At 40.9% G+C, this 25,499-nt stretch overlaps 1 protein-coding gene across 4 annotated transcripts in view; it reads right to left on the bottom strand.

Annotated features, from left to right (window-relative positions):
* ATXN7 (ataxin 7) overlaps window positions 1-25,499 on the bottom strand; it is a 133,347-nt gene that overhangs the window by 82,990 nt on the left and 24,858 nt on the right. For 3 of the 4 annotated variants that reach the window (XM_054034446.1, XM_054034449.1, XM_054034447.1), the window contains 3 exons: window positions 21,999-22,091; window positions 4,856-5,104; window positions 4,045-4,113 (listed from right to left, as the gene is read on the bottom strand). In XM_054034446.1, the coding sequence (XP_053890421.1) occupies window positions 4,045-4,113; window positions 4,856-5,093 (307 nt within the window). In that variant the 5' untranslated portion in view covers window positions 5,094-5,104; window positions 21,999-22,091. The remainder of the gene's footprint in view (window positions 1-4,044; window positions 4,114-4,855; window positions 5,105-21,998; window positions 22,092-25,499) is intronic. The other variant, XM_054034448.1, reaches the window with a different exon arrangement.

Here is a 25,499-nt window from a genome sequence, read left to right as displayed (position 1 = left end):
AGCCTGGTCTTCTCTCTTTTTTTCAGAGGACTTCTTGGGGACGGGGAACCTCACATGTATAATGTGTGCGCGCATGAATTTACTGAAAGAACAGGGTGAAAGTATGGCACCTCATGTGTTCATTAGACATCAAAATTTAAGTAGACATTAAAATTGTTTGCTTGTGTCTGTTTTTTGTTAAACTGTCTAAGCAAAGTGCCCTTTCTCTCTCAATTACTCTGCCTCCGATCTTGTGATGTCATAATTCCATTAGCTCTTTTGTCACGACAGAGCATTCCAGGGTAGGCAAGACACGAACGTATGTAATAACCAAATAGAATTTTCTCCCCTAACCACTCTGGAAGGGTTTTATACATTGATGAATGTTAGTGCACATGTAAGTACTATATCGATGCCAATGGCAGACATCTTTAACAACTCCCCATCCCACCACAGTGTCCGTATTTGTAATTACTAAAATTAAATTAAAAATACTACAATAACTAAAGTTCTGTCTAAAATGAAATTAGCAAAAAGATGCTCGTAAGTTTACCACTATCAGTTACCGGCGCCTGGGTGGGGAGCGGAAGGGATGGGACTAGCTGCTTCTCACGCCGGGTGCTCCGGGTCGCTGCTCTGTGCAGCGTGGCAGCTGCCTGAGAGTGAGCCTGGCTGGGGAAGTGGTGGCAGGCTACCCCCGCCCAGGCCCAGCTATCGGAGATAGAGGCCAAGCGAGCCGGAGTCCCCTCTCTCATGTTTCTGGCTTGCTTGGCCACTGTCCCAGGCAGCCGTGCCCGGGGCAGCCTGCCGACACCACCTCACTAGCGAGGCTCTCACAAGCAGCTACTGCGCTGCACAGACTCAGCGATCCGGAGTGGCCAGCTTCAGCTGTGTGAGAAACGCTTCCGTCCTGCTCCCCAGCCAGGCCTGGCTGCCAGGGAGAGTGGCCAGACATGCTGGAGGGGAGGTGCACCAGGAAAAAGACAGAGTCCCCCACCTGCAGATAACTCTAGTGGGGCAGGGAGAGCGCAGAGGTCCTGTGGTGGGGGGGGGTCGCTGGGCAGAGGAGACACATGGGGCATGTCCTTCCCTTTAGATTGTGCCTTCTCTCCCCCCAGTATGGGGAGGCAAGCGACATCTATGATGAGAAGGATGAATATGAATGTTATCCTATACTGAGGTTTCCAGTTCATATTGGGAAGGTACATTAAAAGGATTAGGCTTTATGCATCATTGTTTCTGAACAGTACCTAGTGAATACAATGCAATATGCTGTGGTTATGTCCCATGGCAAGAAGCTGGTTTGCAGGGGAATTGAATCCCTGGTTGGTTCATGGACAGTAGGTGATAAGATGTTGGATGAACTGGAGCACAGTATGTCACATAAACCACGTAGATAAAAATAATTGTACTGAATTATTTCCAGCACAATCTTACATGTAAAATATTGAACGTAGTGAAAAGATTCCAGTACACAGAATACTTTAAAATACAACTCTATGAGCTAAATGGTGTCTAGTCTTCACTCCCAGCTGCCAAAGACCTCCCAATCCAAAAGTCTGTTTGAGATCTTGGGCTCACACTCCACACTAGCTGCTGTGGTCCATGCAGTGCTTCAAAGCTCAGCATGGAAGGATACGAATCTTAAAAAGCAACACTAGACAGGGTCCACTGAGATTCTACCTTTGGTAAATATCCTTGAGGATCTGAGAACAAATGATTGTATATAGTGTGTCAACTGAAGGGAAAGGAGTGGCAGCTTGGAGTGAGAGACAAGTAGCCACCAACTGAGAAACACGATGGTCCAGTGGTTAGGGTGCTAACCTTAAGACTTAAGTTCAAGTCTCAGTTCTGTCACAAACTTCCTGTGTGACCTTGGGCAAGTCATTTAGGCCCAGATCCTCAAAAATACTTGGGGGGTTAGGTGCCTAAATATTTCAGGATCTGGGCCTTGGTCTCACTGTGCCTCAGATAATAGCACTGTCCCATCTTCTAGGAGTGCTGTGAGAATAAATATGAAAAAGATTCTCAGGCACTCAGATACTCTGGCAATGGTGGGCATAGAAATACAATAGATAAGACAGACTATATATTTTTGGTGCAGAGGTCTAAAGTTTGCAGGAGTCCAGTCACGTATAAAAAGTTTCCCTGTTCACATTTTCTAGCATGCGACATTTTCCCTGGCCAAAAGGTTTAGTTATAAAGTTTTCTATGTCTGCTTTGGATGATTAAATGGATACATGCTGGCATTTGTTGTTGCCCATCAACATTACTGACAAACACTAAAAGCATTAATAAAAGTTTTTTTTTTCTTTTTGTTTTATTCTGTAAAGAGAGGTTCTCTCTGAACCACATAATAGGTATTATAATCCCATCAAATACAGGTTTAAAATCTGAATGAATTGCCAAGATAGAGGGCTGAAAAGGAATAGACCTTTTAGAATCTTGACAGAATGTTGTTTTCGCTTTAATTCTAATAGTATGTTATGAATTTCCTTCAAACTTAGGCCCCAATCCTGCAAGTTGTTCATGAGATTGAAGTCAGTGGGCTCCGTGCGGTCTCAGGGGGCAAGTTGCATGACTGTGAAAGAAGAATCTCATTCACCCTGTTAACCTTCAAAATACAGAAACCTTAGAGCAGTGGCTCTCAAACTTTTATACTGGTGACCCCTTTCACACAGCAAGCCTCGGAGTGCGAACTCCCCCCCCCCCCCTAAATTAAACACACTTTTTATATATTTAACACCATTATAAATGCTGGAGGCAAAGCGGGGTTTGGGGTGGAGGTTGACAGCTTGCCTGAGGGGTCCTGACCCCCAGTTTGAGAACCCCTGCCTTAGAGGTTTGCATTTTAATACTTGAAGGTAGGAAGAAAGAGGTTTGAAAATCAGCCTTGACTGATGGAGCCAGGGTTCCATTAGTTAAGGTTGTAAAGATTTTTTATGTTTCCATAATATTTTGCACAACACTTCATATAGCAGGCATAAATAATGCTATGTAAGCACCTATGGAACTATCACACCTGTGTGGAAGGAATGAACTTATAAAACAAAGATTAAAATATACATTATACTGGGACAATGGCAGAAAGATCCCAGTGTTTTTGAGTCACATAATATGCACTCCACTGCAATTCCTATAAGGGCTGCTGCTTACTGATTTTGACCCAGTCTTTGGCAGCAAAATTCTCATCAAATTTCCAGTTGTTGCTTACAGCAGGTCAGTACTACCAGCCTTAGCAAGGCTTCGATCCCTACTATAGTCTGGCTGTAAGCTACCACTGACATTTTCAACTGTCATATAAACTACTCAAAACAGGTCTAACCGACTCAATGTTTAACACACCCCTAGCTCATATATGCTACACTTCCCAATGATAATACCACCAGTGGAGCTCAATCAATGTTAGCAACATTCGAAAATTCTGAGGCCACTGCCCTGATGTAAACAGTGTCTTTGAATTGAGACAACCAGTCAAACATGAAAACCAGACTTATTACTGTTTTTTTCATCTTCAGTTACAAAATTACTGACTTTTGTCTACACCGGTAAACAGTATTTCTATTTGTCCAAGTTCAGGCTGCTTATCCTTGCTTTACTGCTTGCTGTCTGTATGCCACTCTCCCACTATGTATTAACACTGTCCTAAGTAAAAAACATGAGGCACTGACTTGATTGGAAAAAAAGTAGATCAGTGCTCTAGTACTAAAATAGAACTGATCAAGTCAATTTAGAAAACAACAACAGAGGATACTGTAGAATGGTCCATGGGTGCTGCTCCCAAAGATATCGTGGCCCGCTAGAGACTATTTAGGGACAAAGATCATCATGCTAACCAATTAAAAACCTGGTCTGAATAATATGGTAAGTCAGACAGATTTATTAGGATACCTTTGGTTTTAAGAGTCCATTTAATACCTTAAGACATCCACTAAGGAACCTTAGGTATAAAACAATGGTTTCAAAGATCTGGTGAGTTTTCTCCATATGCATGTTCTTACAACATAATTACAAGCAGGGAAACCTCTTCATGCACGTTTCTTCTTAAGAACAAACCATGCTCACCTTCTCTACAGAGTCGCATCGCTTCTCGATTTTTCCCATACTCCTTGAAACTTTCTTCCAATGCTGTTCCTTAAAAAAACAAAAACAAAAGAACACCCAGCCGTTAGGGCTTACAGAGTCGTGGTGATGCAGTCACCCACCAGTACACTTGCCAAAACCCTGTGTGGTCCTACACAGATATACAGGTGAGACTGGCATACAGAACTTGCATATGCACGTTCCCTACCATAAAAACCAGCATCGATATGAGGTACAGACCACCGGTCCACCCAGGATCCTGGAGCTCACACAGTTCCTCCAACAGTGTACCTCTGAAGGGTGATGCCCCACTGGAGACTCTCACACACCTCCTCCATCAGAGTATGCAAAATACCGGGGGGGGGGGGCGGCCCCTAGGACTTACTTACATCTCCAATTGGTGCCCCCGGGATCGCAGGGGCGCAAGGTGCCCACCGGGATGTCTCTCTCTCACGCACCCACCAGCGCTCCCAAGATCCCAGGGATGGGGGAGGGGGAGTTTCCCGTCCCCGGGCTCACACAGACCCTCTGTCCAGTGCACCCAGGATCCATCCCGGAGACAGGGGTGTTGCAGGAAACCCTGCCTCGCACAGATTCCTCCAGCAGCGTGCCCAGGATCCCGGGGAGGAGGGTCCCGGTCCCGGCCCCGGGGCTCGCACAGATTCCCCCCGGCGGCGCTCCGCCTCCAAGGCTCCCGGGGGCAGCTCTCCCGGAGCGGTGCCCGGCTAGGGTGGCCCCGTGCCCGGGCGCTCCCGAGCTCCCCGGGGAACGTGGGGGGGGGCGCTCTGCTCACCATCGTTTCCGTGAAGTTTAGCAGCATCGACCCAGTGGCTCCAGGGCTGCCCCAGCATCGCCTCCGGGCTGGGCAGGGACCTGCGCTCTCCGACGGTCGCCATTGCCGCTGTGGTGGCGGAGGGGCCGGGGCCGCTCTCTCCTCCTCCTCCTCCGTGCCGGGGCCGCCGCCGCCGCTGCCTGGCCGCCGCCGCTCTGCGCTGTTCCCCTCTGACGTCACCCGCGGCCCGCGCCGACATTCTTTCCGCTGCTACAATGTAACGAGAAAAGTCAGCGGGCTCTTAAGGTGGCGCCGCGGTTAAGGAGGCTCCGAGATGTTACCAGCCCACCACCAAGACAGCGGGCTGCTGCTGCCGCCGCTTTGGACGCTGACAGCAGCAGAGCCAGCCTCTTCCTCGGCTTCGGGTCCCCACTCACTTCCTAGGAGGCCCCTTCAGAGTCTCACTGAGGTCCGAAGTGGGGCAGCGTTCTAGGATCCCACCTTATGGCCAGGGGTGTATAAGTAGCGTAGGTGAGCCGGGATGTTCCCTTCCCCGTTGGCCCGCCCCCACAGTCGCTTTTAGGTCACTGGTGGCAATAAACGCAGCTGTTCTCCTCCCACAGCCCTACAATTCCTACCCAAGAAGCTGCTTTGCAAAAAGGGAGGGAGGTGAAGACCCTACAAAAACAAAGTCCACATCACCCACCCACCCCTCCCCTCCCAACCAAGTGAATTCTGAGAGGCAGACTCGTGGGAGGAGGGATATGGCTGAAGAAATGATACAGTAACGTCTTCATCAGCTACAATTTTCTCATTTTAGAAATAACTAACCAACCTCTCCCCCTGCACAAATTGGGATCCGATTAACGTAGGTCAATTCCAGCAGCGCTCCCCAGACTCCCTTAAACAGGGCGCCTCCCTCCCCACCTTAAAGTCTTCACGTCACGCCCAGGAGTAGAGGCTGTATAGGAAACAAGCAGGAAACTAACCCCATGTATGTAACTCATCCTCACCCCACCCTATACATACTCCTTTCACAAGGGTCACCCACCAATCTTGCCTTAAAAGGTGCCATTTAATATCTAATACAGTTCGCATTATTGTTTTTCCAGCTAGGTAGATTTACTAGTGGGAATGTCCCTTCTCCCAGGCTATGAGTCTTCACGACTTTACATCTGTCAAAACACACAGATGAAGACACAGGCTGCCAACTTTCTACGCTCTGGGTTATTTGGGGTTAAAAGAAAGAAGCATCAGCAAGAAAAATCTTTTCCTTTCATGAGAAAGATGTAAAGCTAAAATGATGACGAGCAAGACAAATTATTCTAAAGAATCCTTAACTGCTTCAAGCTCCTAGGTCAGCAGCTCCACTGACCGCTGTACAGTGGCACACTGAAATTAAAGGGGCACAACCCATTTAAAGTGGATATTTTAAAATAATTCAAAAAATAAACGTTCTTTGTTAAAACTGAATATATTAATTAGACTGATACCGTTTTGCTTTTTACATTCCATTCAGACTGCACAATTAAATATATTTTGAATAGGTAAATTTCACTTTTGTTTTTACTCAATTTAATTTTCCAGGTATTCACGCACAAATTATTGGTTCTTTACAAAACTGCTGGGTCACGTTTTTGATTCACAGATTTTGTAACTACTGCCCAACATTTTATTTTTAATATCTTCATTTTTTGCCTAAGCTAATAGATGGTGTTGAGCAGTATCTAATTAAGTGATATGACTAGGGCTGTCAGGCAATTAAAAAAATTAATCGTGATTAATTGCACTGTTAAACAATAATAGAATACCATTTACTTAAATATTTTTGGATGTTTTCTACATTTTCAAATACATTGAATTTAATTACAACACAATGCAAAGTGTACAGTGCTCACTTTATATTTATTTTTATTACAAATATTGCACTGTAAAAAACAAAAGAAACTGTATTTTTCATTTCACCTAATACAAGTACTGTAATGCAATTTCTTTATTATGAAAGTTGAACTTACAAATGTAGAATTATGTACAAAAAAATAACTGCATTCAAAAATAAAACAATGTCAAACTTTAGAACCTACAGTCCACTCAGTCCTACTTCAGGCAATCACTCAGACAAACAAGTTTGGTTACAATTTGCAGGAGATAATGCTGCCTTCTTATTGTTTACAATGTCACCTGAAAGTGAGAACAGGCGTTTGCATGGCACTGTTGTAGCCGGCATTGCAAGATATTTACATGCCAGATGCGCTAAAGATTCATATGTACCTTAATCTTCAACCACCATTCCCGAGAACATGCATCCATGCTGATTACAGGTTCTGCTCGATAACGATTCAGAACAGTGCGGACCAACACATGTTCATTTTCATTATCTGAGTCAGATGCCACCAGCAGAAGGCTGATTTTCTTTTTTGGTGGTTCGGGTTCTGTAGTTTCCGCAACGGAGTGTTGTTCTTTTAAGACTTCCGAAAACATGCTCCACATCTCGTCCTCTCAGATTTTGGATGGCACTTCAGATTCTTAAACTTTTGGTCAAGTGCTGTAGCTATTTTTAGAAATCTCACATTGGTACCTTCTTTGCGTTTTGTCAAATCTGCAGTGAAAGTGTTCGTAAAAGGGACATGTGCTGGGTCATCATCCAAGACTGTTAGAACACGAAATATTTGGTAGAATGCGAGTAAAACAGAACAGGAGACATACTATTCTCCCCCAAGGAGTTCAGTCACAAATTTAAATTAACGCATTATTTTTTTAACAAGCATTATCAGTATGGAAGCATGTTCTTTGGGGTGGTGGCCGAAGCATGAAGGGGCATACGAATGTTTAGCATATCTGGCATGTAAATACCTTGCAACGCCGGCTACAAAAGTGCCATGCGAACGCCTGTTCTCACTTTCAGGTGACACTGTAAATAAGAAGCAGGCAGCAGTATCTCCCGTAAATGTAAACAAACTTGTTTATCTTAGCAATTGTCTGAACAAGAAGGAGGACTGAGCGGACTTGTAGGTTCTAAAGTTTTACATTGTTTTGTTTTTGAGTGCAGCTATGTAACAACAACAAAAATCTACATTTGTAAGTTACACTTTCAGGATAAAGAGATTGCATTACAGTACTTGTATGAGGTGAATTGAAAAATACTATTTCTTTTATCATTTATACAATGCAAATATTTGTAATAAAAATAATAATATAAAGTGAGCATTGTACACTTTGTATTCTGTGTGTAATAAAAATCAATATATTTGAAAATGTAGAAAAACATCCAAAATATTTAATACATTTCAATTGGTATTCTATTGTTTAAACAGTGTGATTGATCGCAATACATTTTTTAATCGCGATTAATTTTTTTGAGTTAATCATGTAAGTTAACTGCCCTAGATACAAACCTTTGGTGAAAAATATTTCTGATTATTAGCAGCTTTGCATACTTGGAAGTAACCATAAGTTTTGCAAAATTAAACTCTTCTATGAACTGACTCCAAAAATATTTTTAAAATTCAGGGATTTTTTTCCCTGTGAATTAAAATGTTAAAGTAAAATTACCAATTTAAAGTCACAAGCACTGATCCTGCGAAGTCTTAGACCATGTCTACACTAGCGAGCTTACAGCAGCACAGCTGTACCGATAAAAGTGCACTGCTGTAAGATTGCTCGTGTAGTGGCTCTATGCCAACGGAAGAGAGCGCTCCCTTCAACATCATAAAACCACTTGCATGAGCGCCGATAGCTATGTCAGCGGGAGAAGCTCTCTCACCAACATAGCGCTGTCCACACCGATGCTTTTGTCAGAGTAACTTATGTTGCTCAGAAGTGTGTTTTTTCACACCCCTGTGTGACATACTGTAAGTTATACCGACAAAAGTGGCAGTGTAGACAAGCCCTCAGTCACATGCATAGTCCCACTGACATTAATCTGATTACTTACATTGCATAGAGATAAACAGGTGTGTAAATCTTTGCAAGATCGGGGCCATATACTGTAAACAAATTTAATTACCTGTTACTTATGACATCTTAGATCCTAATCTTACAAAGATTTATGCACATGCTAAACTTTAATTGCAGTGAGTAGCACCACTGAAGTCCTAGAGCTTGCATGCAAACACTTAAGCACATGCATAACATTCATGTATGTTGTCTTATTGAAGACAATGGGACTATTCATGTGAGCAATGGTACACACACATGCTTAAGTGTTTCCAGGACTGGGATTTTAGATTATTAAATGTTAAAGAATTTTAAGAATCAAATTTACCAGTCACCATTTATGCTCTTTATAAGCATATTGTCCACTTCAATGCGGAAATAAAGTTTGTGGACAACACTAAGCTCAGAGGAGTTGTAAGCAAGGACCTTGATAAATTTGAGAACTAGTCTGAAATCAACAAAATAAAATATAGGCAAGTGCAAAGTACTACACTTAGGAAGGAAAAATCAAAGGCACAAATGCAACATGGATAATAACTGGTTAGGCATTAGTACAGAAGAAAAGGATCTAGAGGTTATAGTGCGTCACAAATTGAACATAAGTCAACAATGTGATGCAGTAGCAAAAAAGACTATAACATTCTGGGGTGTATTAACCAGAGTGTCCCAAGTAAAACACAGTAGGTAATTGTTCTTCTCTACTTGGCACTGGTGAGGCCTCAAACTGCAGAATTGTGTCTAGTTTTGGGTGCCACACTATAGGTAAGATATGGACAAATTGGACAGTTGTTTTCTATAATATGTAAAATGCATACATTACACTCAATATTAAGTCTGTGACATAAGCAAAAAAGCAAGTGATTCAGGTGGTAACAGATCTCAAATTCTTTCTTGAATGATGCAAAACTCTTCTTTCTGCTACAGAATCTAAGTGGGAAAAGACCCTATTGGTTTCTCCCAAGTTCATGGGGAACCTAACATCACATCATCACTGAGCTCAAATACTTGTATATCTAGGGAAAGTTAAAAGACAGAATTATAGTCTTGATGTTGAATTTTTCTAACTTATGTCACAGCTCTTATTTGCTAACACAGTTCTGGCTTGTTATGGAGGAAGCTGTCACAGGCATTGTAATCAATAAGGTTTCTTTTTTCTTTTCTTTTTTTGCACATTGTTGAAGGAGATAAACCAGTTTAGCCAAAAGTAAAACAAAAGACTTAATTCTGAAACAAAATTACACGATGAACTAGCCCTTAAAATGAGCCAATATATTTGCCTATTTTTCTGTTAAAAATGTTGACAATGGTCCAGTTATTTAAACCTGGTTACTGCTTTAAAACGGCTTGTGCCAATCAGTTAAACAGACACCTTTTCATTTATCTATTAAACGGATACATATATGTTGGTTGTCCTCTTTCTTGCTACTGTCTACTCTTTCCACCTTGTTATTACCCCTGCCCCTCCCCCCATCAACAATGTTTTTGCTATATAGGATTCTGAGCGGGCCTAATTCTGCATGTTGGGCCTCCGGCTGGCTTTTACTGTACTATTTCGAAACATTTCCCCAGCATGTCATGAATACATCAGTATTCCAGTAGAGGGAGAAGAGTGGCAGCAGAAAGAGCAATTCATCAGTTCAGTGGACAAGATTACTGACTGTCAAATCAGAAACTAGGAATAATAAAGTCAGATGAGAAACTGATTTTATGGGAGCTGTAGATGGAGTGATAATTTTCTTTTTCATGGCTTGAGCAGACCAAATGTATGTGCTACAAGATGAGAAAATTACTATTCTTGCACATGCGGTACTTGTTTTTCTTTCCTGAATCACTCAAGTATCATTGTTTTAAAGTATAAATATAGTTTGGGGCAGTACTAAAAAAAGATCTGTCAATGGTTTGGGGGGGTGGGGGAATAATTTTGAATGCATAAACAGGGTTTGAAAAACTCACTTGCTGGGGCGATAAGGAATTTGGAACAAAAAAAATCAAGTGGGCATACTGGAGCTAGGGAGCAGAGCAGCCTGAGCAAAAAGAAAAGCCTAGAAGATGAATGATGCAGGAGCCACTATTCCTTTAAGAGAAAGGGAAGGGAGACCAGTAGTACTGCTAATATTTTCCTGCAGGAGGGGGCTTAACTGATGAAGCAGAGCAGTTCAGGGGCTGCTGTTATTTTAGGTAGAACAGGATGCAGAAAGGAGCCTGTGGGCGGATGGGTGAACGTGTAGGGAGAAAGAGGGGTATAAAAGAGAGAAAGGGTGGACATGAGGGGTGAGTGAGAAAGCAAATGGGGAGTACAAAACAGATGCATAGACAGAGAAAGATAGATCTTTGGGAAGAAGTGGAAGAAATGTGAGACCAAAAATATAGGTGAGAAGGTACAGTACAATACGTAGGAAAGAAAACAACGAAGTATAAGGACACAGAAGAAGAGAAGGAAAAGAAGGAACATCACACACCTAAAACAACACAGACAATAGGAAAGAAAAAGACGAGTGAAGCAAGAAGGGGAAACCAGGTTAAAACCCCCCACAAAAGGCAGAGTAAATTACAATGTTAAAGTTCATTCAATAGAAAGTTGATTGACAATGCTACAAACAAATATAATACAAAACCAGAACACAACTGGTTTTAATTGTGGGTGTCATTACTGGGGGACATGAGGTGTAGATATTGCTTCACCTGGGCAAGGAGGCTTCATCCTTGTGCTGGTGGTGCTGGAGAAATTTTTCAAACCTAAGTCATAAGCATGGAACATAACAGCCATACTGGGTCAGACCAATGGTCTATCTAGCCAAATATCCAGTCTCTGATAGTGGCTTGTGCCAGATGCTTCAGAGGGAATGAACAGAACAGGGCAATTTCAAGTGATGCATGGCATCTGCTCCCAGCTTCTGACAGTCAGTGGTTTAGGGACACCCAGATCATGGGGTTGCATCCCTGACTATCCCGGCTAATAGCCATCAGTGGACCTATCCTCCAGGAACTTATCGAATTCTTTTTTGAACCTAGTTATACTTTTTTGGCCTTCACAATATCCCATGGCAACAATTGTGCACTGTGTAGAAGAAGTACTTCCTTTTGTTTATTTTAAACCTACTGCCTATTAATTACATCGATGATCCCTAGTTGTTGTGCTATGGAAAGTGGTAAATAACACTTCTCTATTTACTTTCTCCAGATTTTTCTTGATTTTATAGATCTTTATCATATTTCCCCTTAGTCGTCTCTTTTCTAAGATGAGCAGTCCCAATCTTTTTAATCTCTCCTCCTCTGGATGCTGTTCCAGATACCGAATCATTTTCACTGCCCTTCTCTGCATCTTTTTCAATTCTAATATATCTTTTTCGAGATGACGCAACTTGAACTGCACACAGTATTCAAGGAGTGGGCATACCATGGACTTATATAGTGGCATTATGATAGTTTCAATTTATTATCTACCCCTTTTCTAATGGTTCCTAATAGTCTGTTAGCATTTGACGGCCACTGCACATTGAGCAGATGTTTGCAGAGAACCATCCATGATGGCTCCAAGATCTCTTTCTTGAGTGGCAGCAGCTAATTTAAAACCTATGATTTTGTATGTATAATTAGACTCACCAGCCTGTAATTTCAAGGATCACCTCTGGAGCCTTTTTTAAAAATCGGCATTACATTAGCTATCCTCCAGTCATCTGGCACAGGCGCCGATTTAAGTGATAGGTTACATACCAGAGTTAGTAGTTTTGCAATTTAAAATTAAGAGTTCCTTCAGAACTTCCTTCAATTTAGTCTAAAACCGCCTCTACTGACACCTCACTCTCGGGATAGTTCCTCAGATTTGTCACCTAAAAAAGAATGACTTGAGTGTGGGGTTCTCCCTCACATCCTCTGCAGTGAAGACTGTTGCAAAGAATTCATTTAGTCTACACAATGGCCTTGTCTTTGAGTGCTCCGTTAGCACCTTGATTGTCCAATGGCCCCAGTGACTGTTTGACAGGCTTCATGCTTCTGATGTACTTAAAATAAATTGTATAGCTATTTGCTCTTCAAACTCTTTCTTGGCCTGCCTTATTATACTTTTACACTTGATTTGACAGAGTGTATGTTCCTTCCTATATTCCTCATTCGGATCTGATTTCCAATTTTTAAAGGATGCCTTTTTGCCTCTACCTGCCCTCTTTTACTCTGCTGTTTAGCCATGCTGACCTTTTTTGGTCCTCTTACCAATTTTTTTAAATATTTGGGGGTATACATTTAGTTTGAGCCTCTATTATGATCTTTTTATATTGTTTCAATGCAGTTTGCAAGCATTTCACCCTTGTGACTGTTCCTTCTAATTTCCGTCTAACTAGCTTTCTCATTTTTGTGTAGTTCCTTTTTTTGAAGTTAAATGCTACTGTGGTGGGTTTCTTTGACATTTTATCCCCTACAAGCATCCAATTCTTCCTGTATAATATTCCAGTCCCCCTTTGTATTGATGATGCCTACCAACTTTATGTCATCAGCAAATTTCATTAGCACACTTTGTGTGCCAAAATCATGAATGAAAATATTAAGCAAGATCAATCCTTGAGGAACTCTTGTAATAACCTCTTTCCAGCCCTGCAGGTTTCCTTTCAGCACAACCCTTTGTCATCTTCCTTGTAGCCAGTTCCATATCCACCTTACAATTCTTGTACCAATCCCCATGTTCTCCACCTTAACTAATGATTAACCATCTGATACCATGTCAAATGCTTAAATGAAGTCCAGATAGATGAGCTCTACCACTTCCCCTTGTCTAAAAAATCTTTTATCTCATCAAAGCAAGACATCATGTTAGTCTGGCACAATCTACCTTTGGTAAATCAATGTTGCATTTTATCTGATTTTCCATTTAGTTCCATGTCTTTAATTATTCTTTCCTTCAAAGTTTATTCTAAAGTTTTGCATACTATTGAGGTGAGACTAACAAATCTGTAGTTGACTGGATCACTTTTTGTCTCCTAAAGTGTTATATTTACTACTCTCCAGTCATACAGTACCACCCCCCAATTTGACAGATTTATTAAAAATCCTTGCTACCAGATTTGCAATTTCATGTGGCGGTTCATTCGGTATTCTGGGATGGAGATTACCTGGACCTCCAGATTTGAGCACATTAAGCACTTTGAGTTTTGCTTCCAACATGGATGTAGTAATTTCCACTTCTATACACTCACTCCCATTTGCCATCTTGTCTTTGCCCCCATTATCATCTTTACTGAGGCAAAGTATTAATTTAATTTTCAGGCCATACCTAGATTATCCTTAATTTTTAACGCATCCTCACTGCTTAGGGGCTCCACTTATTTACTTATTCTTTTATTTATATAGCTAAAGATCCTTTTATTATTTGTTTTAATTTCCTTTGCAAGGAATTCCTTGACTTTGGCAATTCTCACTTTCTTCCTACACTTTCTGACCTCCAAGGCATAGTTTTCTTTGATGATCAATCCCTTCTTCCTTGCTGGGTCTGCTTATTCCAAAAATTCTTTTTCAGGTGGTTATTCCACCAGTCAGGTATGGAGCCTTTCCCTACAATTTTCTTACTCTTCCTTGAAACACAAATTCCAGAAAGGTTTTGCACCCCGACTCAAAGAAATTCCAAGGGCTGGCCTACATTGAAAATTTACATCAGCATAGCTACATCTCTAATGGGTGTGAAAAATCCACATCTCAGAGACATAGCTATGCCAACCTAGCCTCCAGTGTAGACAGTGTTAGCTTGACAGAAGAATTCTTCCATCAACCTAGCTATCACCTCTCGGGAAGGTGGATTAATGACAGCAATGGAAGAATCCCTCCTGTCGCTGTACTGACTGTCTATGCTGAAGTGCTACAGCGGAGCAGCTACAGCTGTGGCATTTTAAGTGTAGACATACCCTTAGTCTCCTCCACATTTAAGTCCCTGAACTCTACAATCCAGCTAAAAGTGAGAATGATTCTATACCCTGGAGATCAGGACACTTTCCTAAAATGTGGGAGACCCAAGTTCAAATCCCTTCTCCACATCAGGTAGAGGGGGAAACTGAAGCCCAAGTCATACCAAGCAAGTGTTGCAATCACTAGGCTAAAGGTTATAATGGAAGTCGTCTCTTCCAGAATCTACCCTTTACAAATGCCTGAAAAAATCCATTTTGGGGCAAATGAAACATGTTTTGTTAGCCCCTAAACAGACGGGGTTTTTTTGATTTGGCAAAATTTTTCACAAGTTTTGGATTTGGTTCGACCTAAAGCAAATTTTTGTTTTTAAATGTATGAACTGCCAGTGAACTGAAAATTCACTTATTCGCCCAACTCTACAGTGGTTGGCAGCAGTGTAACTGAGGAGAAGTATGTCAAATTCAGACAGCAGCTGCCAGGGCTTCTTGGGGCCCGGCAGTCTGCCAGGCAGGTAGCCACGCCCAGGGAGCAGGTTTTCGAAACAAAACATTGTGGGATTTTAGTGTACAAAAACTCAGAGGCCCAAGACTCTTAAAGGTATTTAGGGGTTGCTGCGCTCAGCATCATGCCTGACTGATTTAAGAGCCTAAATCTCTTCCTTTTCACAAGCAAAAGAAGAAGAAGGCAGAAGATTCCAGAAGTGAATCACTGACAAGGTAAGCAGTGGAGAGTTTTGTTTTTGTGGAACAGTGGTGCACCTTCTATGGGAAGAGGGGGCTGGATAGTTTGGATGGCTTCCACCTCAGGGGGACCAATCTCCTCAGGGACAGGCTGGCAAGAGTAGTCAGGATAGGGTTAAATGAACAGCAGAAGGGGAGAGTAAAAAGAGGTACGATATGAGCACACAGCACAAAATCGAGATGCTGAGAACAAAATTAATCAAGGAACCAAAAGACACGAAGAGAAGAAATTTCTGAATTGCCTATTCACCAATGCTAGAAGCCTGGGTAACAAAACAAAAGGAATTAGAATTGCTCAGTTCTGAGCATAAATTCAGTCTAGTTGGCATTATGGAAACCTGGTGGGATGATTCATATGATTGGAATGTTAAAATCAATCATTAGAACTTATTTAGGAAGGATTGAATGGGCAAAAGGGGAAGGGTAGTGGCATCCAAGGGTGGTAAAGGAGTTGGCGGATGTGATTGCAGAGCCATTGGCCATTATCTTTGAAAACTCATGGCGATCGGGGGAGGTCCTGGATGACTGGAAAAAGGCTAATGTAGTGCCCATATTTAAAAAAGGGAAGAAGGAGGATCTGGGGAACTACAGGCCAGTCAGCCTCATCTCAGTCCCTGGAAAAATCATGGAGCAGGTCCTCAAGGAATCAATTCTGAAGCACTTAGAGGAGAGGAAAGTGATCAGGAACAATCAGCATGGATTCACCAAGGGCAAGTCATGCCTGACTAATCTAATTGCCTTCTATGAGGAGATAACTGGGTCTGTGGATGAGGGGAAAGCAGTGGATGTGTTATTCCTTGACTTTAGCAAAGCTTTTGATACGGTCTCCCACAGTATTCTTGCCGGCAAGTTAAAGAAGTATGGGCTGGATGAATGGACTATAAGGTGGATAGAAAGCTGACTAGATCGTTGGGCTCAACGGGTAGTGATCAATGGCTCCATGTCTAGTTGGCAGCCGGTATCAAGCCGAGTGCCCCAAGGGTTGGTCCTGGGGCTGGTTTTGTTCAATATCTTCATTAATGATCTGGAGGATGGTGTGGACTGCACTCTCAGCAAGTTTGCAGATGACACTAAACTGGAAGGAGTGGTAGATACGCTGGAGGGTAGGGATAGGATACAGAGGGACCTAGACAAATTAGAGGATTGGGCCAAAAGAAACCCGATGAGGTTCAACAAGGACAAGTACAGAGTCCTGCACTTAGGATGGAAGAATCCCATGCACTGCTACAGACTAGGGACCGAATGGCTAGGCAGCAGTTCTGCAGAAAAGGACCTAGGGGTTACAGAGGACAAGAAGCTGGATATGAGTCAACAGTGTGCCCTTGTTGCCAAGAAGGCTAACGGCATTTTGGGCTGTATAAGTAGGGGCATTGCCAGCAGATTTAGGGACATGATCATTCCCCTCTATTCAACATTGGTGAGGCCTCATCTGGAGTACTGTGTCCAGTTTTGGGCCCTACACTACAAGAAGGATGTGGAAAAATTGGAAAGAGTCCAGTGGAGGGCAACAAAAATGATTAGGGGGCTGGAGCACATGACTTATGAGGAGAGGCAGAGGGAACTGGGATTGTTTAGTCTGCAGATGAGAAGAATGAGGGGGGATTTGATAGCTGCTTTCAACTACCTGAAAGGGGCTCCAAAGAGGATGGATCTAGACTGTTCTCAGTGGTACCAGATGACAGAACAAGGAGTAATGGTCTCAAGTTGCAGTAGGGGAGGTTTAGATTGGATATTAGGGAAAACTTTTTCACCTGGAGGGTGCTGAAGCACTGGAATGGGTTACCCTAGGGAGGTCGTGGAATCTCCTTCCTTAGAGGTTTTTAAGGTCAGGCTTGACAAAGCCCTGGCTGGGATGATTTAGTTGGGAATTGGTCCTGCTTTGAACAAAGAGTTGGACTAGATGACCTCCTGAGATCCCTTCCAATCCTGATATTCTATGATTCTATGACTATGTCAGAAATGGCATTACCTGTTTCTGAGTCACTGATAAAACTCAGAAGAAAACGATCTTGAATTCTTATGTTCTAACAGATAAAGCACAACACGGGTATTAGTTGGTGTCTGCTAGAGACCACCAAATCACACTTGGGAACAGGATGAGGGCCTCCTTACTAGCCTACCTATAATGTGTAGGGAAAAAAGCTGCACCTTGGAATTTCTAAAAATATAGAAGCCAATTTCCTAACTTAAAAAGTGTTGCAATCAACATGGGAGAATTCTTTATTAGATCTTGTCCTAACAGATAAAGAGGAATTAGTCACAGAACTAAAAATTAATGATAGCTTCGTTACAAGTGATCATGACTTGATCACATTTATAATGTGCAAGCAGGATAAAGACCAAACTAGTAACAACACACACATACTTGATGCTTTAACTGGGCCAATTTCACAAAGCTGAAAATAATTATGAGCCAAATCAGCTGGCAGGAAGAATTTAATCAGAATAAATGTGAATGATAATTGGGCATAAGTTAAAAACCCCTTACTAAATACACAAAAAGCCACAATCGAGGAAGAAGACTGTACTGATTAAAAAACCGATCTGGTTTAGAAGGGAAGTGAAGGCAGCTGTAAAAAATAAAAAGGTAATATATAAAACAGATTGAAGAAAGGGGAAATTGATAGTAATGAATGGTTTCAGAGTAGCAGCCGTGTTAGTCTGTATCTGCAAAGAGAAGAACAGGAGTACTTGTGGCACCTTAGAGACTAACAAATTTATTAGAGCATAAGCTTTCGTGGAGTACAGCCCACTTCTTCGGATGCATATAGAATGGAACATATATTGAGGAGATATATATACACACATACAGAGAGCATAAACAGGTGGGAGTTGTCTTACCAACTCTGAGTAATGAATGTCAATCAGATGATAGGAATTGTAGAAAACTGATTACGGAAGCCAAGGGACACAAGTAGAAGTCTATTGCTAATAGAGCTAAGGACAGAGTTTTTTAACAATATTAGTAACAAAAAGAATCCTGACAATGGTATTGATCCAATACTATATGGATCAATAATGTAGAAAAGGCAAAAGCATTCAATAATTATTTCTGTTCTGTATTGGGGGAGGGGGAACCGGGGGAGCGGAAACATCTGATACAGTCTCATTGTATGTGATAATAACACTCTAGTATCAAAAAGTAACAACTAGTATCTCTGAAGGTTGTTAAGCACAAGCTGCTAAAGTTAGACATTTTTAAATCAGAAGGGCCACAAAACTTGCATCCAAAAGTTTTAAAAGAGCTGGCCGAGGAGTTCACTGGATGGTTAAATGTTGATTTTCAATCAGTCCTGGAACACTGGGGAAGTTCCAGAAGACTGGTAAAAAACCTAATGTGCCAATTTTTTAAAAGGGAAAACAAGATGACCTGGGTAATTACAGGCACATCAGCCAGACATTGATCCCGAGCAAGATAATGGAGCAGCTGATATGGGATTCAATTAATAAAGAATAAAGGAGGGTAATACAATTAATGCTGATCACCATGGGTTAATGGAAAATAGATCCTGTCAAACTAACTTGATTTTTTTTTAAATGAAATTACAAGTTTGGTTGATAAGGGTAGTAGCGTTGATGTAATATATTTAGACTTCTGTAAGGTGTTGACTTGGTATCACATGACATTTTGATTACAAAACAAGGCACACATTCAATGAATTAAAAACTGACTAACTGATAGGTCTTAAAATGTAACTGTAAACCGGGAATCCTCATCAAGCAAGTGTATTTCCAGAGGGGTCTGCAGCGGTCAGTCTTTGGCCCTATGCTATTTAACATTTTTATCAATGACCTGGAAGAAAGCATAATATCCTCACTGATAAAGTTTGCAGATGACACATAAATTGTGGGAATGGTAAATAATGAAGAGGTCAGGTCACTGATTCAGAGCAATTTGGAATCACTTAGTAAACTGGGTGCAAGCAAACAATCTGCATTTTAATATGGCTAAATGTAAATGTACCGGTATACATCTAGGAATAAAGAATGTAGGCCATACTTACAAGATGGAGGACTCTCTCCTGGGAAGCAGAGACTCTGAAAAAGTTTTGGGGATTGTGGTGGATAATCAGCTGAACATGAGCTCCCAATGTGACAGTGTGGCCAAAAGAGCTAATGTGATCCTTGGATGAATAAAAAGGGGAATCTCAAGTAGGAGTACAGAGGTTATTTTAGCTCTGTAGTTGGTACAGGAGTGACCACTATGGGAATACAGTGTCCGGTTCTGGGGCCCACAATGCCTAAAGGATGTTGATAAATTGGAGAAGGTTCACAGAGGAGCCATGAGAATGATTAGAGGATTAGAAAACATGACTGATAGTAACAGACTCAAGGAGATCAATTTATTTATCTTAACAGAAGATTAAAGGATAATTTGATTACAACCTATCCCAGGACTACAGATTATATGTATCTACATTGGGAACAAATATTTAATAATAGGCTTTTCAATCTAGCCGAGAGAGATAAAACACAATCCAGTGGCTGGAGCTAGACAAATTCAGACTGGAAATAATATGCGTATTTTTAACAGTGAGAGTAATTAACCACTGAAACATGGTGAATTCTCCATAAGTGACAATTTTTAAATCAAAATTGGCTGTTTTTCTAAAAGATCTGCTCCAAGAATTATTTATGGCTTTTGTTATATAGGAGCTCAGATTAGATTATCATAATGGTCCTTTCTGGCCTTTGAATCTATTAATCTATTTTCAAAAGGGATTCAGACACTTAAAACTCTAAATCCCTTTTGAAAATACGATTTAGGCTCCTAAATCAGTTAGGTCTTGTGACACTGTGAGCAGAAACACCTAAATACCTTTAAAAATCTGGGACTTTGCCTTTTAGGATGGGAAAACTTTCCACAACCTTTTCCCACCCAGCTCTGCTAAATTGGGGTGAAAATATTTAAAGTAAGTTTCCCTAATGGTGCATTTAGTATGCATTTACACGTTTATAAACAAATAAAGGAAAAATAAAAATAAAAGATCTTAGGCCTGATTCTCCATTGCCCTGTACACAGTGCTGTAATTTACATTAATGTAAAGTCAGTGTAAAACGCTACTATTCTGATAGGACAGCCTTTAAAACCATTCTGCAGTCTACACTCACTTTGCACTAATGTAAATGACTACACAAAGTGCAGGCCCAATGTACCCCACACTATACATTACTGTCTTCTTCAGTCATCTCTCTTTTTAAAATCCTACAATATGCAAGGAAGATAAGCCAAAAAGGAAAAATCCTCACTTTTCTTCTGTTGTTCTGTTGACATAAAATTGCTAATATCAAGCATACAGTAGAATACTGTATTAATATTGACTAACGTGTCCTTCTGGCATAGTCAGGTATCCCAGTAACCCTGTATGAATTTAGTGCTTGAAAGTTGTTCAATTCATCAAAAGGAATTTAATTACCTACAAAGGCAGTATTCCTGGTCTCTGTTGTGTGGTACAAAGGCTCAGGTTCACTTGATATGTGCTGTAACAGTTAAGTCTAAATTGTGCCAAGCAGCATACCAAGTCCTAACTGTTGTGCTCTGAAGTGAAAGTCTCAACTGCTGAGCCATAAATCTATACTTCTAATTTCACATGCCAAAAATCATATGACCTTGCAATGTGGGTCCACCAATAATACTTTTACAACATTTTCTTCCCTTCAAATAGCACCTGACTTGATGTAATTACAAGTTCCAAGTAAAAAGTTTCAATACAGGTTTTCAAAGAAAAAAATACTAGTTTTAGCTAAGCTGCTCAAGAGAAGATATCAGTAAAAAGTCAGACTGTAAAAAAAGCCATACTGTGACAAACATGCCTCACTCTTCCCCAGATCATCTCTGCCACTCAAATGAGTTCTGCTTCATTACGTTTTGCAGACCAGCTCCATGCTAACTTTATGGCACTTTCTATAATAATCTATTTTTAAAAGCATAAAAAAGCTGGTTGGCACATGAAAAATTAACTAAAGTAGTCTCAGCTCTTCAAATTTGTGCATGAAAGGCAAATAGAACAAATCCATTATATTTTTAAGTTGTTTCACCATCTCAAAGAAAAATACACACAAACAAGTAAAACACAATTGAAGGGGTAAAGGAGAGAGAAATGCCAGGGAGACCAGAGGAAGAAACTGCATCATGATACTATCTCAAGGAATTTTGCACCCCATCATAAAATAATGCTGTTTTACCCAAGACTATATGAATATAGATAAAACTGAAATTTGATTATCAAAAAAACCAGTTAGTATCTCCCAAAGTATATCAAACACATAGATAAAGACTCTTCTTACACAAAACTCTACTCATTCAAGTTACTTTCATGTCCGCTATCTCATTCAGATAAATGAAGTCTGACTGAATGTTTGAGGTTTGACAAGTATGCAGAGAGAGCTTATTCTGGCTGTTTGGAAGGTCTCTTTACTTTCCACTGAAACCTGCATTTAACACCTGCATCTTATCAAAACATCACCAAGCTGCGTCTGATAGCACTTCAGTCTTGCTTTGCAACCCTGTGAATATCCTGTTCTTCATGTTTCTCACATCTGAACTTTGAGAATACGATGTTTAAGAAAAAAATATATAGGTAAGTATGTCACAGTACCTTTAAAGTATGGTAAAACTCTGGGTTGATTTATCAATTGATCGTCATCTGTTTGGATTGTGGAAGCTCTCTCTGACTTACAGTCGTTTAACTCTGAAACGAAACAAAAATATAGGACTACTACAATAATAGGAAATTTACAATCTTATTTAGCTGACATTCCATAACTGCAATTTTTGCCTTGAAATATTAAAATGTTCTAATACAATGCATTTTACCTATTTTACACCAGAGATTATTTAGTTTTTACAGTGAATTTAAATGTTAATATATATTGTAAACAGAGAATGTAATTTAGCATAACATGCACAACAGGTCTTTCAATGATAGCTCACCAATTTCAGAACTAATATTTATTTAAAAATGCACCGATTTAAGTCTCAACCATCACACCAGTAGTAATATGAATTTAGACTAAAAATGTCTGTGTCTAATTTAGAATCTGCTCCTATGTACTACAGCAGTGGTTCTCAAACTTTTGTACTGGTGACCCCTCTCACATAGCAAGCCTTTGAGTGCAACCCCCTTATAAATTAAAAACACTTTTAAATATATTTAACACCATTATAAATGCTGGAGGCAAAGCAGGGTTTGGGGTGGAGGCTGACAGCTCACGACCCCCCCATGTAATAACCTCGTGACCCCCTGAGGTGTCCCAATCCCCAGTTTGAGAACCCTTGGTCTACAGGTTCAGGGCCTTAGCAACTGTTTTTACACTAGACTTTTTTCCCTCCACAGTGCAGCTCCACCAACAGTAGCAAAGAAGGGCCATCCATTTGTGTACACTGGCCCACAGCGTTTTTACCACCATGGCATGTAACTCAGGTGCCCCGTGGTGATAATTTACATGTAACATTGTTCATTATTTTACCACTGACGAATTATGTACAAGAATGAGAGAGAGAAGCATATTAAGGCCTTATCTACATGAATCTGTTTTTAAACCAGTTAATTAAACCAGTGCAAGCCTCTGCTTTGACACACTTGTTTTGTTTTAATTTTCTCTAAGTAGCTACTAGCTGCTAAGCCACTAGCTTCTAGTAATCCTCTCTGGTGCCCATTGTGAAAGGTGGTATAGGCACCCACAATATTACTTTTTTCTATATCGTCTGCTAGGCCAGCCTTTTTGGTTTGTATTTGTACACTGCCTAACACTATTAGGCTGGGCTCTCTAGGTACTATCACAATATAAATAGAATTTTATTAGGAAATAGAGAACCCTCGGCATGTAGATCTCCTCTACTCTATGTGGAAGTTTGCCTAGGCAGGCAAAAGAGAAAAAGTAACGTAGCCAGAAACTGTATTACCTTTCAAAATGTTCTATGGAGCAGAGACTTTTTGCCTTCTGCTTCCTTCATCAATAACCCACACCCTTCCATGTAGAATAGAGTAGTTATATCATTTATATTATGATAGCACTTAGAAAGCCCAGGCTCTTTGTGCTAGGCACTATGCAAATACGAACCAAAAAGTCTATCCCCCCAAAGAGTGTACAATCTATGGGCTTGTCTCCACTTATCGGGGAATCAACATGCGGCGATCAATCCCACTAAATCGACCGCCGATCGCTCTCCCGTCGACTGTGCTACTCCACCGGAACGAGAAGCATAAGGTAAGTCGATGGGAGAGTTTCTCCCGTCAACCTAGCGCAGTGTAGACACCGCAATAAGTCGACCTAAGGTACATCGACTCCAGCTATGTTATTCACGTAGTTGGAGGTGCATAACTTAGGTCGACTTAGCCCCGTAGTGTAGACCTGCCCTAAGTATAAGTCAAGAGGAAAATACAACAAATATTATGGGATCAGAAGTCAGAAGTGAGGTTATAATAATCAGCATGATAAACAGTGTGGTAAGCAGCAACCTAACCACTAATAAGTTTTTGTCGGTATCACAGTAGAGTTGAGTTTTAAGGAAGGATGTGAAGAAGGACAATGTGGTGACTGTACAGATTTTTATATGCAGTTTGGACCTTCTGTGCATAAGAGGTGGCAAGGAAGAAAGTAAGATGGTGCTTGTTGGGAGCTTTTACAAACGAGCAATCAAGATTGGCACAGTTCGCAGAGAAAAGTGTAAAAGAGATGACAGGGTGGGTGGAGATGAGCCTTATATGGGAAAAGCATTTGGGGCTTGATGGGATGGAGATGGGGAAAACCAGTGAAAAGATGTAAAAGAGAAGAGTAACATGGTCAAAGCACCAAGCCCTACATTTTCAAAACAGTATGTCAGGTTTTAAGCCATACATCTCCCATAAAAAAGTCAATGGAAAGAAGTGTGGCTGCAAACATGAAGGAATACTTTAAAAATTTGCTGTTAAAGAAAATAAACAGGAGTAATGTTGAAATTCACCAGAGCAAAAGCTAAATCCCAGACAATACATATCAGCAGTTTAAGGAGAAATATCTTTACAAGAAAGTTGTAGTTAATAAAAATCAAACCAAAAGCCCACGAAAAACATTAAAAAGCCAGGAAATTGAAAGTTAAGATTACAAGAAACTTTTACATTTCAAAGTATGGAAATTCAAATTTAAGATAGCCAAACTACTGTTGCCCTTTTTCAAACCGAGCAGACAGTCAAATTTCAGGGCACTGGGAATGTTCCAGTTGGAATCAGAAACTGATGGGAGTCTCATATTTTCTTTGATGCAATCTTGTTTATTTACAAGGAATGTACAAGTCCTGCTTTTCCAAACGCAGGAGGAACCAAGAATAAAAGGAGCAGTTTCCTAGCTTACAGCCCCAAACCTCATTAGCCAACTCCAGACCCAAAAATACTCTAGCTTTTTCCAGGGCCACACAGTGCTCATTGGGTACTGCTTGGCTTTCTTGCTTTTTGCCTTTGCCTCTCCACTCTCTATGTTCTTGTCTGTTCTCAGTTTGTGTATGTTCTCACACATCCACACACACCTGGTCACAGTCCCCACTGAAACAACAGCCCATTTGGTGCTAGTTTCTGGGCAGTCTCTAATAGCCCTTGTTTTAGGAGTGGCCCCTTAACTGTCTCTTACAACTATATTAAATGAAGGATGTGGTCACACACATTGGTTTGTACAAGGTTTCCAGTCAATCCATAACAAGGCACCACCCAACTCATAAAAACAGCACATACCTCAGCTTTGCCAATCATCCCAATGAGGCCTAAAATGGTGACACCCAATAAATCATCCCAAATAGAATATATATATAAATAAAATAAATGACCAATGATACAAGGTTAACTATTTACAGGTATACAGTATCCTTCTGTCAGGAGAGGTTTGCATCACCAACATGAAATAAGTTTCAGAGTAACAGCCGTGTTAGTCTGTATCCGCAAAAAGAAGAACAGGAGTACTTGTGGCACCTTAGAGACTAACAAATTTATTAGAGCATAAGCTTTCGTGGACTACTACTGAGAAGTGGGCTGTAGTCCACGAAAGCTTATGCTCTAATAAATTTGTTAGTCTCTAAGGTGCCACAAGTACTCCTGTTCTTCTTTTTATGAAATAAGTTATTCCTACCC

This window comes from Malaclemys terrapin, chromosome 7 (genome assembly GCF_027887155.1).
Source record: "Malaclemys terrapin pileata isolate rMalTer1 chromosome 7, rMalTer1.hap1, whole genome shotgun sequence".
Lineage (NCBI taxonomy): Eukaryota > Metazoa > Chordata > Testudines > Emydidae > Malaclemys > Malaclemys terrapin.
The sequence above is the reverse complement of the archived record's forward strand: the minus strand, read 5'-3'. Positions and strand labels throughout refer to the sequence as shown.